General features: G+C 43.5%; 1 protein-coding gene across 1 annotated transcript in view; it reads right to left on the bottom strand.

Annotated features, from left to right (window-relative positions):
* The window catches only part of cfap20dc (CFAP20 domain containing), a 141,497-nt gene that overhangs the window by 77,690 nt on the left and 47,184 nt on the right, over nt 1-16,623 (bottom strand). Inside the window, exons 5-7 of the mRNA XM_007895158.2 lie at nt 15,698-15,812; nt 14,060-14,216; nt 10,969-11,133 (exon numbers count right to left, since the gene is read on the bottom strand). Coding sequence (XP_007893349.1) covers nt 10,969-11,133; nt 14,060-14,216; nt 15,698-15,812 — 437 coding nt within the window. The remainder of the gene's footprint in view (nt 1-10,968; nt 11,134-14,059; nt 14,217-15,697; nt 15,813-16,623) is intronic.

Here is a 16,623-nt window from a genome sequence, read left to right as displayed (position 1 = left end):
ATTTGTAGAACCTCCACATTTTCGTCACTTAATGAACAACATTCATGGTTACTTTGAAATCTCATTTTATGAATGTAACAAATGGACAGCATTTGAATGCTCTCATTACAGAATGGTACAATTGTTGTATGACCAAATTCAGTATCACTGCTGAAAACCCTGTTAAAAAAGTTACCGCCCACTTGACAACTAGGACACCTATTTTTCAATGATTACAAGTTTCTCCTCGTCAAAAAAATAGAAATTTTAAAAAAGGATAATAATAATAATCTTTGCATCTGGCATAGTGCCTTATCACATAGTTGAGACTTCTCAAACTGCTTCACAGAATACATTGTAAAGTCGACTGACTGTGTATTTTGTGGGTGAGGTTTTTGTTAGAGGTATCAGACTCTCTGCCCCCACACTCTGGAACTCCATCTCACAGACTCTGCCTCGCTTCCTCCCTTGCCTCCTTCAAGGCCAGTCTCAAGAACCTTCTCTTCAACCGTGCCTTTGGTCTCCCTCCCACCTCTGCCTTCCCTCACTCCTACACCACCCCTCCCCCATGCCTAGTGTTTTTTGTTGTCACTTACAATGCTGATGTATTGAGTCGTCTAGAAGGCTAAGGCACTATACCCTATGATTACTATTATTATTACTCTGCAAGTCTACATAATATTGTTGGGTGTCAGAGAGTATAAGAACAGTGGTTCAGACATAGCCAAATTGATCCTGTGCCTGGAAATAGCTCAGAATTTGGCAAGATTCCAATTGAAGGAAAGTATTAACATGTAAATTAAAAGAAAAGGGCAAGATATAAATGGAAATATAACCTTACTCAGAACACTGGCAGCGAGTGTGTGAAGACCAAGTGCAAGCAGTGGAGACAGAGCATAATTTCATAATTGCACCTCAAAAGAGCAAGATAAAACTGGATCACTGGGACAATTGCAAGTGGTACAAATATAAATTACCTTGAAGTTTCCACATTGGGCCATCTATTCTCATCCAGTCTTTTTCTGATGACACAGCACCAGTGAAGTGAAAGATTTCAGATGTGCGAGGAGTATTGAGAGGAGGGAAGGAGGGAGGGAGGAATGCAAAGGGGGAGGATGTGGATTTAGAAGATAATAATAATCCTTGCATTTGACTTAATGCATTATTACTTCATCAAAATGTCTCTAAGAGCTTCACAGGATTTTTACTGTAAAGTGTAATAACTGTGTATTTGTAGGTGAAAGCAGCAGCCAATTTGTGCACAGGAATGCCCCACTAACAGCCATCAAGTGAATGACTAATATATCTGAGGGATTTGGGGCTAGTACACCAGGACCCTCTTTTGTTATTCAGCAGTGACATGGGATCTTGAGTGTCCATCTGAACAGGCAGGTGAGATTTTGGTTTAAACCCCATATCCAAACATACATACAGTCAATTCATGTTATAGTATATTCTGTGAAGCGCTTTGAGATGTCCAGAAGACGTGAAAAGGGCTATATCAAATGCAAGGATTATTATTATTATTATCCATGCCATGACCCGTTTTCCCTTCCCCCAAATCCGCAACATTGCCCGCCTCCGTCATTGCCTCTCCCCTCAGGCTACCGAGACCTTCATTCATGCTTTCATCATGTCCAGGCTTGACTATGCTAACTCTCTGCTTGCCAGACTTCCTAACTCTTCCCTCCACAAGAGGCAGATTATTGAGAACTCTGCAACCCTTGTCCTCTCCTGCACCAAGCTCATCCTCACCCAGCTTCACTGGCTTCACAGAGGATCCAAGTTTAAGATCCTCATTTATACAGCCATCCACAGTCTTGCTCCTCCCTATCTCTGAGACCTACTAAAACCTTACCAACCTGCCCGCTCCCTCCGCTCTGTGGGCACAGCCCTGCTCCTTGTACCCCACCATGCCTGCTCCATAATCGGGGGTCAGGCCTTCAGCCTTTCTGCCCTCATCCTCTGGAACTCCATCCTGGAGTCCTTTGCCTTGTTCCCTGCCTTGCTTCAGTCAAGCCCCATCTCAAGACCTTCTCCTTTGACCATGCCTTTGGTCACCCTCCCATCTCCAGCCCCCTTGCACTCCAACCCTCTCAATTCCAACTCCCATCTTGCTTGCAAGCCCTTGACTGTCCAGCAACTTGGGATGCCCTCCCAACACGAAAGGCATTATATGAATGCAATTTATTGTTGTTGTTAATGCCTCCTCCAAAGGACGGCACCTCCAGCAATGCTGCTCTTCCACAGGCACTATATTGTGGAGTGTCAGCCAAGATTAGGAATTCAAAGTTCAGTTGTGAGGCTTGAACCCAAACCTTTTCATGTAGAGGTGATAATGTACCAGCAGTGCCAGGCGACCACAGAATGCTGTCATTTCACATGTGGAACTTGGCTGAGAAATTAGAATCTTTCATCTTTAGGAGTTTATGTTTGAAATTAGTTTATATGTGAAATTAACTCAGTTGTTCATGAACCTAAATCCCCCAAACAAACCCACTCATAGTTTGGCTGATGTAGAAAATTCAAATGGTCCTGTTGGAGCAGTGCAGATGGACCTTAGAGATTTTAATAAAGGAGAGCTGTTATATATCAATATACATTTACCTTTCCAAGATACATGGAATAATATCCCTTGTGACATTTATGACTTTGTCATTTGTTTGTGATGAATGTTTCAGCACTACCATCATAGTATTTAGTCTAATGTTCTCATCACTATTCACAGTCAGCTTCAAATTTGCATTTATAGTGCGGCTTATTCATTTAGTGTGTGGATTTACCATTAACCTGTCTACCTTTCTATTTTGAATTCTGCCATTAACCCTCCTTAATCTGCCTTATTCTCTAAAACACATCACATTTTACCAGTAACTTTATTCTTTAATTACTCTTACTCACTGCTCTATATAAATGACCCAGACTTGGGTATAGGAAGTACAATTTCCAAGTTTGCAAATTATACTAAGCTAGGAAAAGTAGTAAACAGTGAGGAGGATAGTAGCAGACTGCAAATTTACGTAGATAGACTGGTAAAATGGGCAGACACGTGGCAGATGAAGTTCAATGTGGAGAAATGTGAAACGATACATTTTGGGAAGAAGAATGAGAGGCGATATAATCTAGATGGTACAATCTTAAAGGGAGTGAAGGAACAGAGAGACCTGAGGGTTTGTATAAACAAATATTTGAAGGTGGCAGGACAGGTAGATAAAGCTGTTAAAAAAGCATACAGGATACAACGCTTTATAAATAGGGGCATAGAATACAAACGTCAGGAAGGTATGATGAACGTTTATAAAACACTGGTTAGGACTCAGCTAGAGACTGTGTTCAGTTCTGGGCATCACACTTTAGGAAGGATGTCAAGGCATTGGAGACGGTGCAAAGGAGATTAACCATGATGGTACCAGGAATGAGGTACTTCAGTTATCAGGAGAGGCTGGAGAAGCTGGGATTATTCTCCTTGGAACAGAGAAGTTAAAGAAGAGACTTAACAGAAGTTTTCAAAATTATGAGGGGATTCAATAGGGTGAACAAGGAGAAACTCGAGCAGAGAGCCCAGAGTGAGCTACGTCCGGAGTGAGGCGAGGCCAGAGTGAGAAGGAATTGAGTGAGAGTGGAAATTTGGTGCAGAGGGGGAAGTATATCTTCTAAACGACAATAATACAGGGATAAATAGAGTGAGAGGAGAAAATGACCTGGCAGGTGATGTGTGAGGAATGTGGTATGTGGGAGTTGATGGAGGGTGCCCTGAGCCTGGACGACTTCATCTACAGCAAATGTCTGCAACTGAGGAAGCTCCAGCTTAGAATAGCTGAGCTGGAGTCTCAGGTGGAGACACTGCACAGCATTAGAGATGGGGAGAGCTTCTTGGATAGTTTCATCCTGGAGCCAGACACTCCCACGAGTCCCAGGAAACATTCCGTTGCCAGCCATGGACAGGACTGGGTGACGGTCAGACAGGCGCGTAAGGGGACCCGAAAGAGAGGGGCAGAGGAACCCCAGGCTTTAACCTTGTCCAAAAGGTATGAAATACTTGCAACCTGTGTGGATGTGGACAGGGAAGTCTGTGAGGAAGATGGGCAAACTTACCTCAACACCTCTATTCAGGAGGCCACACTGGGTATAGTCAAAGAGAATATAGTGGTAATTGGGGATGAGACAGTCAGGAAGACTGACGCACTTTTCTGCAAACGTAGCAGGGAGACAAGAAGACTCTGTTGCCTTCCTGGGGCCAGGGTGAAGGACGTCACTTCTGGACTGGAGAAAAATTTGAAGCAGGAGGGAGTGGATCCAATAGTTATGATTTACATAGGGACCAATGATGTAGGTAGGACAGGTAGTGATGAGTTGAGGAGCAAGTTCCGGGAATTGGGGTTAAGCTAAAGAGTAGAACTTTGAAGGTATTAATATCGGGATTATTACCTGAGCCAGGGGCAAATTGGTACAGGCAAAAAAAAAATTAAAGAACTGAATACCTGGCTAAAAGAATGGTGCGAAGGGCAGGGGTTTCACTTTATAGGCCACTGGCACCAGTATTGGGGGAGACAGGAGCTATTTCAAAGGAATGGAACTCTACCTAAACAGGGCTGGGACAAATGTCCTGGCAACACGAATAAATAGGGAGGTAGACAGGGCTTTAAACTACTAAGGGGGGTAAATTCAATCACATGTAATCCGTCACAATTAAAATTAGGACCGATAAAAGTGGGAGAGCAGATTAACCAGGGAGATGAGCAAAGTGTGTCAAACGGGGAAAGGAAGCCCAGGATAGGGTACTGGTGAATAGGACTGATAATAATAATAATAATAATAATAATCCTTGCATTTGATATAGCGCTTTTCACGTCAGGAGGACGTCCCAAAGCGCTTCACAGAACACACTGTAAAGTGAATTGACTGTATATTTGTGGGCGAACGCGGCAGCCAATTGCGGCAGCGAATTGATAGCCCAAAGTCAGAATTAAAGGTGCTATATCTGAATGCGCGAAGCATTCGAAACAAGGTAGATGAGTTAAATGCACAAATAGAAACAAACGGGTATGATCTGGTAGCCATCACCGAGACATGGTTACAGGGAGATCAAGGGTGGGAGCTAAATATTCCAGGGTATGTGGCGTATAGAAAAGATAGGCAATGTGGTAAACAAGGAGGGGGGGTGACCCTGCTAATGAAGGATGCGATTAAAACAGTAGAGAGGAAAGATTTTAAATCAGAAAAGCAGAAAGTAGAGTCAGTATGGATAGAGGTACGTAATAACAAGGGGCAGAAAACTCTAGTGGGAGTAGTTTATAGACCCCCGAACAGCAGTCACAGTATCTCTCAAGGTATAAATCAGGAAATTAGCAGAGCATGTAGTAAAGGAAAAACATTAATTGTGGGTGATTTTAATCTGCATATAGATTGGGGCAACCAAATTGGGAAAAGTATGATAAAGGAAGAGTTTATAGAACGTATTAGGGATAATTATCTATATCAGTATGTCGAGGAGCCAACCAGGGAACAGGTCATATTTGACCTTGTTTTGTGCAATGAAGCAGGGCTGATCAGCAAACTGGAAATTAAGGCTCCTCTAGGGCAAAGTGATCATAATATGATGGCATTTAGCATTAAGTTAGAGAGAGAAGTAGTTAAGTCCAAAGCAAAGGTTTTAAATTTAAGTAAAGCCAGTTTTGCTGGTATGAGAGAGGATTTAACCAAAATAAACTGAGAAATTAGACTTAAGGATTTGACGGTAGACCAGCAATGGCAGACGTTTAAGGAGATAGTGCAAAATTCCCAGCGAACACGAATAAGAATGCCACGGGAAAGGTGGCCCAACCGTGGCTAACTAGAGCAGTTAGGGAAAGTATAAAGTTAAAGGAAGAAGCCTATAAAACAGCTAAGATGAGTAGTAAACCCGAGGATTGGAAGAACTTTAGGGATCAACAAATGAGAACCAAAAAAGTGATTAAGAGGGAGAAAATGGAATATGAGGGTAAACTAGTGAAGAACATAAAGACAGACTGCAAGAGTTTTTATAAATATATAAAGAGGAAGAGGCTGTCAAAGGTAAATGTGGGTCCGCTACAGGCAGAGACGGGGGGAATTATAGTAGGGGACAAAGACATGGCATTAAACAAGTACTTTGCTACTGTCTTCACCTTAGAAGATACTGAAAACCTACCAAGAATAGAGGGGAACCAAGAAGACAAGAAGACAAGAAGGCAACTTGGGGAAATTAATATTAGTAAAGAAATGGTTTTAGGTAAATTGTCAGGTCTTAAAACTGATAAATCCCCTGGCCTACATCCTAGGGTTTTAAAAGAGGTGGCTACTGAGATAATGGATGGTTTGTCTTTGATCTTCGAAAATTCTCTGGATTCTGGAACGGTTCCCATTAATAATAATAATAATAATAATAATCCATTGATTGGAAGATTGCAAACATAGCACTATTATTTAAGAAGGGTGGAAGAGAAAAGATGGGAAACTATAGACCAGTTAGTCTGACAACAGTGGTAGGGAAAATTCTTGAGTCTGTGGAGTGCTGTAGCTCAGTGGTTAGAGCACTCGCTTTGCAAGCGAGAGACCTGAGTTCAATTCCAGGCAGAGGGCGAAACCTTGGGCAAGTTTCCTTACTCCACACAGAGCCTAATAATAATCCCTCCAAAACAAAACAATAATAAATTGGTCATTTTCAATCTACGACTGTTTGTGGGACATTGCTGTGCGCAATTGGCTACCGCGTTCGCCCACAAACATACAGTCAATTCACTTTACAGTCTATTCTGTGAAGCGCTTTGGGACGTCCTCCCGACGTGAAAAGTGCTATATCAAATGCAAGGATTATTATTATTTGAGTCCTTAATTAAAGATGTCGTTATGGGATTCCTGGAAGACCATAACAAGATTAGGCAGAGTCAACATGGCTTTACAAAAGGGAAGTCATGCTTAACTGATCTTTTAAGAGTTTTTTGAAGATGTATCTAGCAGGTTAGATAGGGGGGAACCAGTAGATGTAGTATATTTAGATTTTAAAAAGGCATTTGACAAAGTGCCACACAAAAGGCTATTGCACAAGGTTAAGGCCCATGAGATTAATGGGAACATATTAGCATGGATTGAAGAGTAGTTAACGGGTAGAAAACAGAGAGTAGGGTAAACGGGTCATTTTCGAATTGGCAGGATGTGACTAGTGGAGTGCCACAAGGATCAGTGCTTGGGCCTCAACTATTTACAATTTACATCAATGATCTAGACGAGGACATTGAATGTAACGTATCTAAATTTGTGGATGACACTAAACTAGGTGGGAGAGTAAGCTCTGAGGATGATGCAAAAAGATTGCAACGGGATATAGATAGGGTAGGGGAATGGGCGAGTAGGTGGCAGATGGAATTTAAGGTGTGAAGGAATTTAAATTTAAGGAATTTAAGGTGTGAAGTTATTCACCTAGGTAGAAAAAATAGAAAAACAGATTATTTTCTAGAGGGGAAGAGATTAGATAGTGTTAGTGTGCAGAGGGATTTGGGTGTCCTTGTACACCAGTCTCAAAAAGTTAGTTTGCAGGTGCAGCAAGCAACTAAGAAGGCGAACGGCGTGTTAGCGTTCATTGCAAAAGGCTTAGAGTACAAGAGTAGGGAAGTCTTGCTGCAACTGTATAGGGCTTTGGTGAGACCGCACCTAGAGTATTGTGTGCAGTTTTGGTCTCCTTAATTAAAAAAGGATATACTTGCCCTAGAGGGGGTGCAGCGTAGATTCACTCGGTTAGTTCCTGGGATGAGGGGACTGACCTATGAGGATAGTCTGAATAAACTAGGGCTAAATTCTCTAGAGTACAGAAGAATTAGGGGAGATCTTATTGAAACATATAAGATTCTTAAAGGGCTGGATAAAGTAGACACTGAGGGTCTGTTTCCCCTGGTAGGAGAATCTATAACCTGGGGTCACAGTCTTAAAATTAAGGGTCAGCCTTTTAGAACAGAGTTGAGGAAACATTTCTTCACTCAGAGGGTAGTGAATTTATGGAATTCACTACCCCAGAAGGCTGTAGATGCTCAGTCTTTGAACATCTTCAAGGCTGAGACTGATAGATTTTTAAAAAATAGAGGGATTACGGGATATGGGGATAGGGCAGGTAATTAGAGTTAGGTCTGAAGATCAGCCATGATCTTATTGAATGGTGGGGTAGGCTCGAGGGGCCGAATGGCCTACTCCTGCTCCTAATTCTTATGTTCTTATGTTCTTAAACTATTTCCACTGGCGGGTGGATCGGTAAATAGAGTAAAAAATGTTAAAATAATTTTTAGAAGAAACAGAGGGGGAGGTGAGGAGAAATGTTTTCACACAGTGAGTTGTTCGGATCTGGAATGCATTTCCTAAAAGGGTGGTGGAAGCCAATTCAATGACAACTTTTAAGAGAGAAGTAGATAATTATTTGGGGAGGACAAGTTTGCAGGGCTATTGGGGAGAGAGCGAGGTAGTGGGATTGAATTGAGTAGCTCTCTTCAAAGAGCCGGCACAGACACGATGGGCTGAATGGCCTCCTTCTGTACTGTATAATTCAATGATTCTATGATTTTAAATTTATCTTAATCATTCGCATCTCATTTTAACTGAGTGTTTTTTCTTTCCAACACAATTTAAAGGATATTGCGGAGAGTTTGAAGAGTGAACATGGAAAATGTTTTTGAAAAAAAGTTAAAAGATAGAAACAGTATATTTATCCTGGTTTATATGAGAGAGGATAAAGTTCCAAGGTGAGACAGTAGGAGCAAAAATAAGAAAACTCTGTTTGAATGCCAACAAAAAAAAGACAAATGGATTTCCTACCATCTGCATACAAAATACAAAATTCTAAATCAAGATGTAATCAGCAAGAATTTTATATCATTATCAATGGTCTTGTAGCAATGAATTGATACTCAAATTTGGCAGACGTACAGCAATAGCAACAACAACAACAAGATTCCATTTATAAAGCGCCTTTCACGTCAGGAGGACGTCCCAAGGCGCTGCACAGTTGGGTCATGACCCGAGCAGGGGGGAAATGGTCAGGGTGAGGGGAGGGGAGGGAGCGAGGAGGGGGAAATGGTCAGGGTGAGGGGAGGGATGGGAGGGAGCGAGAAGGGGGAAGAGAGTCGAGAGGGGAGCTGAAGGCATGGTCAAAGAGAAAGGTTTTGAGACCGGCCTTGAAGGAGGAAAGGGAGGAAGCGGCGAAGGCACTGGGGGATAGAGTTCCAGAGCCTCGGGGCTGAGAGGCAGAAGGCCCGACCACCAATGGTAGGGCGATTGGGGCGGGGGACGTGGAGCAGACCGGAGCCGGAGGAACGGAGGGTACGGGCAGGTAGGTAGGGGGATAGTAGGTTGGAGAGGTAGGAGGGAGCAAGGCCGTGAATGGCCTTGTATGTGAGGATGAGGATCTTGAAATCAATCCTCTGGGGGATGGGGAGCCAGTGGAGGCGAGCGAGGGTGGGAGTGATGTGGTCCCGAAGCCGGGTGCGGGACAGTACACGAGCTGCAGAGTTCTGGATGACCTGCAGCTTGTGGAGGGAGGTGGCGGGAAGGTCGGCGAGGAGAGAGTTCCCATAGTCCAGCCTTGAGGTGACAAAGGCGTGAACCAGGGTTTCAGCAGCGTGAGGGGTGAGGTAATGGCGTAGTCTGGCGATGTTCCGGAGGTGATGGAAGGCGGTGCCAGGTGTGGTGCGGATGTGAGGGAGAAAGGACAGCTCAGGGTCGAATAAAACGCCGAGGTTCCTGACTGGCTTTGAGAGGTGGAGAGTGCAGCCTTGGATGCTGATGGTGTCGGCGCCTGAGGTGCGGAGGCGCTGACGTGAGCCAATCAGGAGGGCCTCGGTTTTTCGCACGTTGAGCTGAAGAAAGTTGTCTCTCGTCCAGGACTCGATGTCGGACAGGCAGACTGTCAGGACATCGGTGGTCGTGGAGTTGAGAGTAGAGGAGGAAAGGTAGAGTTGGGTGTCATCCGCATACATGTGGAAGTTAACTCCATGTCTGCGGATGATGTCACCAAGGGGGAGCATATAGAGGGTGAAGAGGAGGGGACCGAGGCAGAGCCCTGAGGGACTCCACATGAGACAGTACGGGGGGTGGAGGAGAAGCCATTCGTCGAGACAAAGTGAAGACGGTGAGAAAGGTACGACCTAAACCACTCAAGGACAGTGCCTTGAAGGTTGAGGTGGGAGGACAAGCGGTGGAGTAGGATAGCGTTGTCGACCGTATCGAATGCTGCCGATAGGTCGAGGAGGACGAGGAGGCAGAGGGAGCCCTGGTCACAGATGGTCAGGATATCATTGGTGACCTTGACCAGGGCAGTTTCTGTGCTATGGGCAGCACGGAAACCTGACTGAAGGGGTTCGAAAAGAGAATGGGTGGAAAGGAAAGAGCGCAGTTGGGAGGCGACAACTCTTTCCAGGACCTTGGAGAGAAAGGGGAGGTTGGAGATGGGCCGGTAGCTTGATAGCTGCGACGCATCAAGGGAGGGTTTTTTCAGGGTGGGAGTGATGGTGACAGTTTTTAAGGGAGGTTTAAGCAAGGTTCTCATCATACATCATTCACCTCAAAAATCAACATTACAAATGTTTATCAAGATATAATAAGAATTGTGCCTGGAAGAACCAGTCAAAGAAGAGATTAATAAAATTGAAAAAGAATCCAATAAAAATGTTCGTCAGTCATAATACACTTGAAATTTTTAACAGGTTGTGTAGAAGTAAACAGCTTAAACCTGAACAGTTTGACTTCAAATAATAAATACGATTCCAGGAATAAGATTTTTTAGCATCAATATAACTAATATACACAAGAAAAATATAGTACTTAACTGACACCAAGAGATCATACTAAAAGCAAAAATAAACTGTGTGTGATGAACTAGATATTTTGCTACCTGCTATGGTTTGCTTTCAACTCCTAAATGGCATGTGGAAAATTCTAAGCAAAACCCAAACCTTCACATTTTATATTGATCTTAAATTATGAGCATACCTAAATCTGTTGAGCTGAAAGATTGGCTGCCAATTCTTAATTCTGCTTGCTTGAGTATGAACACATTCAGGAGTTGTGTAACTTGATTCACATCAACGCCTAATTGACAGCTCTTAGGAATCATATCTGTGGGTCCATCAGTAAAGCAAGGGAAATTAATCATGTCTGTGAAGAGGCAAAAAAAAGCAGGAGAAATTTAAGAGAAACCATCATGATGTATCAAAATATAGCAATTTTAAATATCTGAAAGGACAATATACACTGGAAAATAATTCAACCACAATCCAACAACAACAACTTGCATTTATATAGCACCCTTCACCCTGGACAGTGTCTCGGAGCACTTAACAGTGGTGAAGCCCGATGCCGAGCCAGGATGAGGGTGACCGTAGGCATGGTCAAAGAGGAGGGTCTTCAAGCCCAACCTGAAAATAGGGAGGGGGCAAGACAAAGGGATTGAGGGAGAGAGTTCCATAGCTTTGGAGCGTAGAGGCTGAAAGCACGCCTGCCGATGGTGGGGCAGAGGGTCTAGGGGACTAGGAGGAGGCTGGAGCCAGTCGAGCTGAGGCAGCGAGTAGTGGTGTAACGAGAGAGCAGGTTGGATAGATAAGGGGGTGTCAGGGCTGTGACAGGGAGCCAATGGAGTTGGACAAGGACTGGAGTAATGGAGGTACAGAGTTTAGTGCGGGTGAGAATGTGGGCGGCGGAGTTTTGAATTAGTTGAATTTTGTGAATAGTGGAGCAGGGGAAAACAGCGAGTAAAGCGTTTGAGTAGTTGAAGAGGGAAGTGCCGAAGCCGTGGACAAGGGTTTCGGCAGCTTTTGGAGTGAGATATGGACCGAGGCGGGCAATTTGGCAGAGGTGGAGGAAAATGGTGCTGGCCAAACAATGTGGTGGAGGTGGAAGCGAATGTGCAGATCCTGGTCAGGGACCGGGTGTGGATTATGAAGGATAGCTGGAGACGGGGTCGATCAGTCTCGGGGAGAGATTGGAAGGGAGAGGAGGTCAGAGGAGGTCGGGGAGGGTGAGGAAATCGGTGAGGGTGAGAAGATCTGAAGCGCAGGAGAGAAGACGTTGACGGAGCCAAAGAGTATGGCTTCTGTCTTGTCAACGTTCAGCGGCAGGAAGTTTGCACTCATCCAGGCCTTGATGTCCATCAGACAAGCTGACAGAACATCAGCGGAGTTGGAGTCGCAGCTGGAGGAAGAGAAGTAAATTTGTGTGTCATCCACATTCATGTGGAAGTTTACCTTGTGTCTGCAGATGACATTGCTGAGAGGGAGCATGTGGATAAGGAAGAGGAAGGGGCCAAGAATGGAGCCTTGAGGTACTCCATAGACCCGGTTGAGGGTGAGAAGAAAAACCATTGGCTGAAATGAAGTGCTGGTGTTTGGTCAAGTTGGATAAGGAGGGAGGAGAGCCGGTGGAGAAAGATGGCATGGTCGACTGTGTCAAACGCAGCGGAGAGGTCCAGAAGGACAAGGGAGCAGAGGGAGACTTGCTCACTGGGAGAGAGGACGTCATTTGTTACTTTGATGAGCGCTCTCTCCGTGCTGCGGGCTGGGTGGAAACTAGGCTAGAGAGGTTCCAGTAGGGAGTGGAGGGCGAGATGTGAGCGAAGTTGGTTTGTAGCAATTCATTCCAGAGTTTTAGCCAGGAATGGCAAGTATGAAATGGGACGATAGTGCGCAAGATTGAAGGGATCGAGAGTAGTTTTTTTTAAGGAGGAGAGTGCTGACAGCTGTTTTGAGGGGGAGTGGGACTGAGCCTGAAGAGAGGGATTGAGTTATGGTGTCTGGGCAGAAGAAGGGCAGTTGAGTGACCAGCAGTTGGGTGGGGAGATGGTCGAGGTAGCAGGTGGTGGGTTTCATCTTGGGTGATGGAGGATGAAAGGGAGGAAGGAGAAATGGAGGCAAAGGAGTGTAGGTTGGGGCTTGTGGTAGGAGTCGTGGGAGGAGGAGAGGGTAACGGAGAAAGTGGTGGGGGACATGGGGCAGGAGGACGAGGCAACCAGGTGGATGTTATCTATAAGGAGATAAAGAAAGCCAAGACCTCTTCGCGTTTGGCATTTAATTTTAGTATTGAGGGTGTTTGATAGGGTGCTCGGAGGAAGTGGTGAGTGGTGCAGAATAGAATCTTGGAGTTGTTTTTGGCCTCCAGAATGACCTGCGAGTAGAATGCAGTTTTGGCTTCGGCGGTGAGCGGCGGTTGGTGTGAAGATGCTCGAGCCACAGCTGGCGGTGAACCATGAGGCCAGTTTTGTGCCATCTGCGCTCGAGCAACTCCCCCAAAATGTAAGTTGAATGCTTTTTACAGTCCTATATGCACATTTCACTGAGATTATGACAGTTCTACAGGATACTCTTTTAAGGATAAATTGACAATTAACAGAAGGGCCAATACGAAGAAGGGCAAGAAGTACAAAGGGCATGGGACAAAGAGTGTGGTTTAGAATGGTGGATTTTGGAGTGTTTGGATTGACAAATATAGAAGCTTAATAACACATACTTCTTTAGGATTGAGTTATATTACAAATTCCTTCCCCTCACTCGCCTATAGACCTATAGAAAACGGACTACAACAACAACAACATAAGAAATGCTAGACAAAAAAAAACAAGGTCCATATAGTTTGCCTTCCACCTTCCTGGCAGTCACAACTTGCATTTTTATAGTGCCCTTCACCCCGCCCTCCATCTCGGAGCGCTTAAGTAGCAGACTTCAATATTAAGATTGAATTAAGAAACGTGCAAAATTTGCAAGTTCTGAAATGCAAAGATAAATATCTATGTCTAGACCTAGGAGGATCATTTCCCCTCAGCACATTGCCTAGCTAATGGAGGTGTCTGGCCTGGTGGTATAAATACAATCCTCTGTAAGCAGTCAGCACNAAAAATGTAGGGTACAGTCTGTTCAAATTGTATTGTAAATATAACAGCTGAAAATGTTAGTAGCTGATACTGAAAAGGATTTACTGCTGAAATGCTATGATAGAAACGTTAGTGGCCTGGTAACCTTGCCATGAAGGAAGATTCTTTTGAAGGTCAGTCTTACTTTGAACTGTTTAGATATAAACATGGGCAAGCACATACCATCTTCATAAGTCGTATCATTTGGTTGTAGTTTCATTGTGAAAATTTTCCGTAATTTGCAGTTGGCTGTGACGACAATGCCATCCAAGGACTGAAATGTTGCTCCTTTAAATGCTTCATGGGTAAATGACACCAAGTCAATGCAAAAATTGATCCACTATAACAAAAGAAAATTTAGTTCTTCAGAGCTTGAAGGAAAGCATAACATGGAAATAATAACAGAAAATACTATAAACTTGCAGCAAGTCATTTAAAATCTGTTCGGGGTGAGTTTTTCACATAGGATCTTTCGTCTGAAATGAAATGGTCGGGCGAGAAGAACCCTTTGAAGGATTTTTTCCACTTGTTGACTAAAATTTTTGTTTATGTGCATTTCTCTTCAGAAGTGAACAATTTTAAATATAACTTCATGAAGACAAAAGTTAGTTCAGATACGCTATTTGTAGCCTTAGCCTCCTTCAAGTCCCGCCTCAAGACCCTCCTCTTCGACCATGCCATCGGCCACCCCCCTTCCCCTCCCCTACAACCCAACCCCAGCTCGGGTCTGAAATGCTGTACTCTGTCCAGCGCCTTGGGACCTCCTCCCGACGTGAAAGGTGCTATACAAATGTAATCTTGTTGTTGTTGTAGTAGGACAGACACCTAAAATATTTATTTCAAGTAAGTATTTCTTTACACAGTGGACAGTGGAGTCCTGTAGCTCAGTGGTTAGAGCACTCGCTTTGCAAGTGAGAGACCTGAGTTCAATTCCAGGCAGAGCGAAACCTTGGGCAAGTTTCCTTACTCCACACACCTAATAATAATCCCTCCAAAACCCAAAACAATAATAAATTAGTCATTTTCAATCTATGACTGTTTGTGGGACATTGCTGTGCGCAATTGGCTGCCGTGTTTGCCCACAAATATACAGTCAATTCACTTTACAGTGTGTTCTGTGAAGCGCTTTGGGACGTCCTCCCGACGTGAAAAGCGCTATATCAAATGCAAGGATTATTATTTATTATTAATCAAAATGTTACCAGAGAGGGCGGCAAAGGGCAGGACACTGGACTCATTTAAGAAATAACTTGATGCTATGTTGGGAAGACAGCAAGTTTGAAATTCTAGAAGTCCCAAGTCGGGACTTGGAATCACATTGTCTAAGCTGACACTGCTGGATATATGTTGCATTGCCAGAGGTAACGAGCCTTGGATGAGACATTAAACCGAAGTCCCATCTGCCTATTCTGATGGATGTTAAAGATCACATGACACTATTTGAAAAGAGAAGGGAGTTTCTCCCGGTGTCCTGGCCAACCAGTCCCTCCAAATAAAAAAAATTGGTTCACTCCATGACTGATTGTGGGACATGGGCCAACTGGCAGCCACATTTCGCCCACAAAATATACTATCAACCCACTTTACAATATATCCTGTGAAGCGCTTTGAGACATCTTGACTACATGATAATGCTCCATAGCAAATGCAAGTATGACGAATATTATTATAATAATAAATCAAGCAGGCCAAAGTTGTGACATTGCGTCAAACAGACGCAACTCATTTCAAAACTGGAAACAATGTAAACTGCGAGGGGTTATCTTCCTGATCAATCAGAAAGAACGGACAAGCTTGTAATTCTTGACAAAAGTGACTTACGATTTTACGTTTGATAATAGAGAGCGGAATTTTCGCATGCAGTGGGGTTGCAGTCAGCTCTTTGTGTATAGTTGATAAATATAGTCGGCGCTTGATACTCCCCAAATCAGTAATCCTAAAAGGAATGAAAAAAAACCTTGTCAGTCATAGAAAATCTAGTGGACAAGGACCACGTGCATTCCCATCATTTATATGCAGGTCATAAAGAACTTAGATAGCAAAATGGAATTTGAAAATAACACTATTACAAGCTAAGTAATGAATTTCATTCCCATATTCAAACTTGGTGGCTACAGGCCTAAGTATAATGGGACCACTTTACATGCTAATTTATCTCAGTACTTGATACAGATTTTTACTAGCCTAGCAACTTACGAAGGAATTCAATTTGTGTACAGAATGAACATAAAGCTTTCATAAACCCGCTTGTTCCAGCTATTCAATCTGGGGGCAACATGCCACTGAATTAACTTTATTTGCTTTCATACTCAGAGTTAACCTGACATTTCGTACTGAACCAGTCGTACTCAGCAAACATTTTCTGTCAGTTTCAGTTCCTGGGCACACATCTCTGAAACTGAATTACTGTGGTCCATTTTTTTGCATTCTCTCAAGTTTAGATAATTCAGAGAAGTGGTCATCTCACTGGGTGATTTTTAAAAATGCTATACATAATTTAAAGCAAATAAGTAGTGCATGGAGCTATATTTCCATTGTAGAGCTATATTTCCATTAGGGCATGGCATATTTTGTCTAAAACCACAGTAAATTTAGTGAATGTCACAAATTTATGAGGAAATCTTGCCATGTGCTGGCTTAAGGTTTATGTGGGAATTGTACGGACATCAGTTTTGGCCTGGATAAATGGAATAAAATTGCGGTATCCATTACACTTTTTCTGCTATGACTAATCTGCAGCCCAAATT

Source organism: Callorhinchus milii, unplaced genomic scaffold (assembly GCF_018977255.1).
Source record: "Callorhinchus milii isolate IMCB2004 unplaced genomic scaffold, IMCB_Cmil_1.0 Scaffold12, whole genome shotgun sequence".
Classification (NCBI taxonomy): Eukaryota; Metazoa; Chordata; class Chondrichthyes; order Chimaeriformes; family Callorhinchidae; genus Callorhinchus; species Callorhinchus milii.
This window is presented reverse-complemented; position numbering and strand designations above follow the sequence as displayed.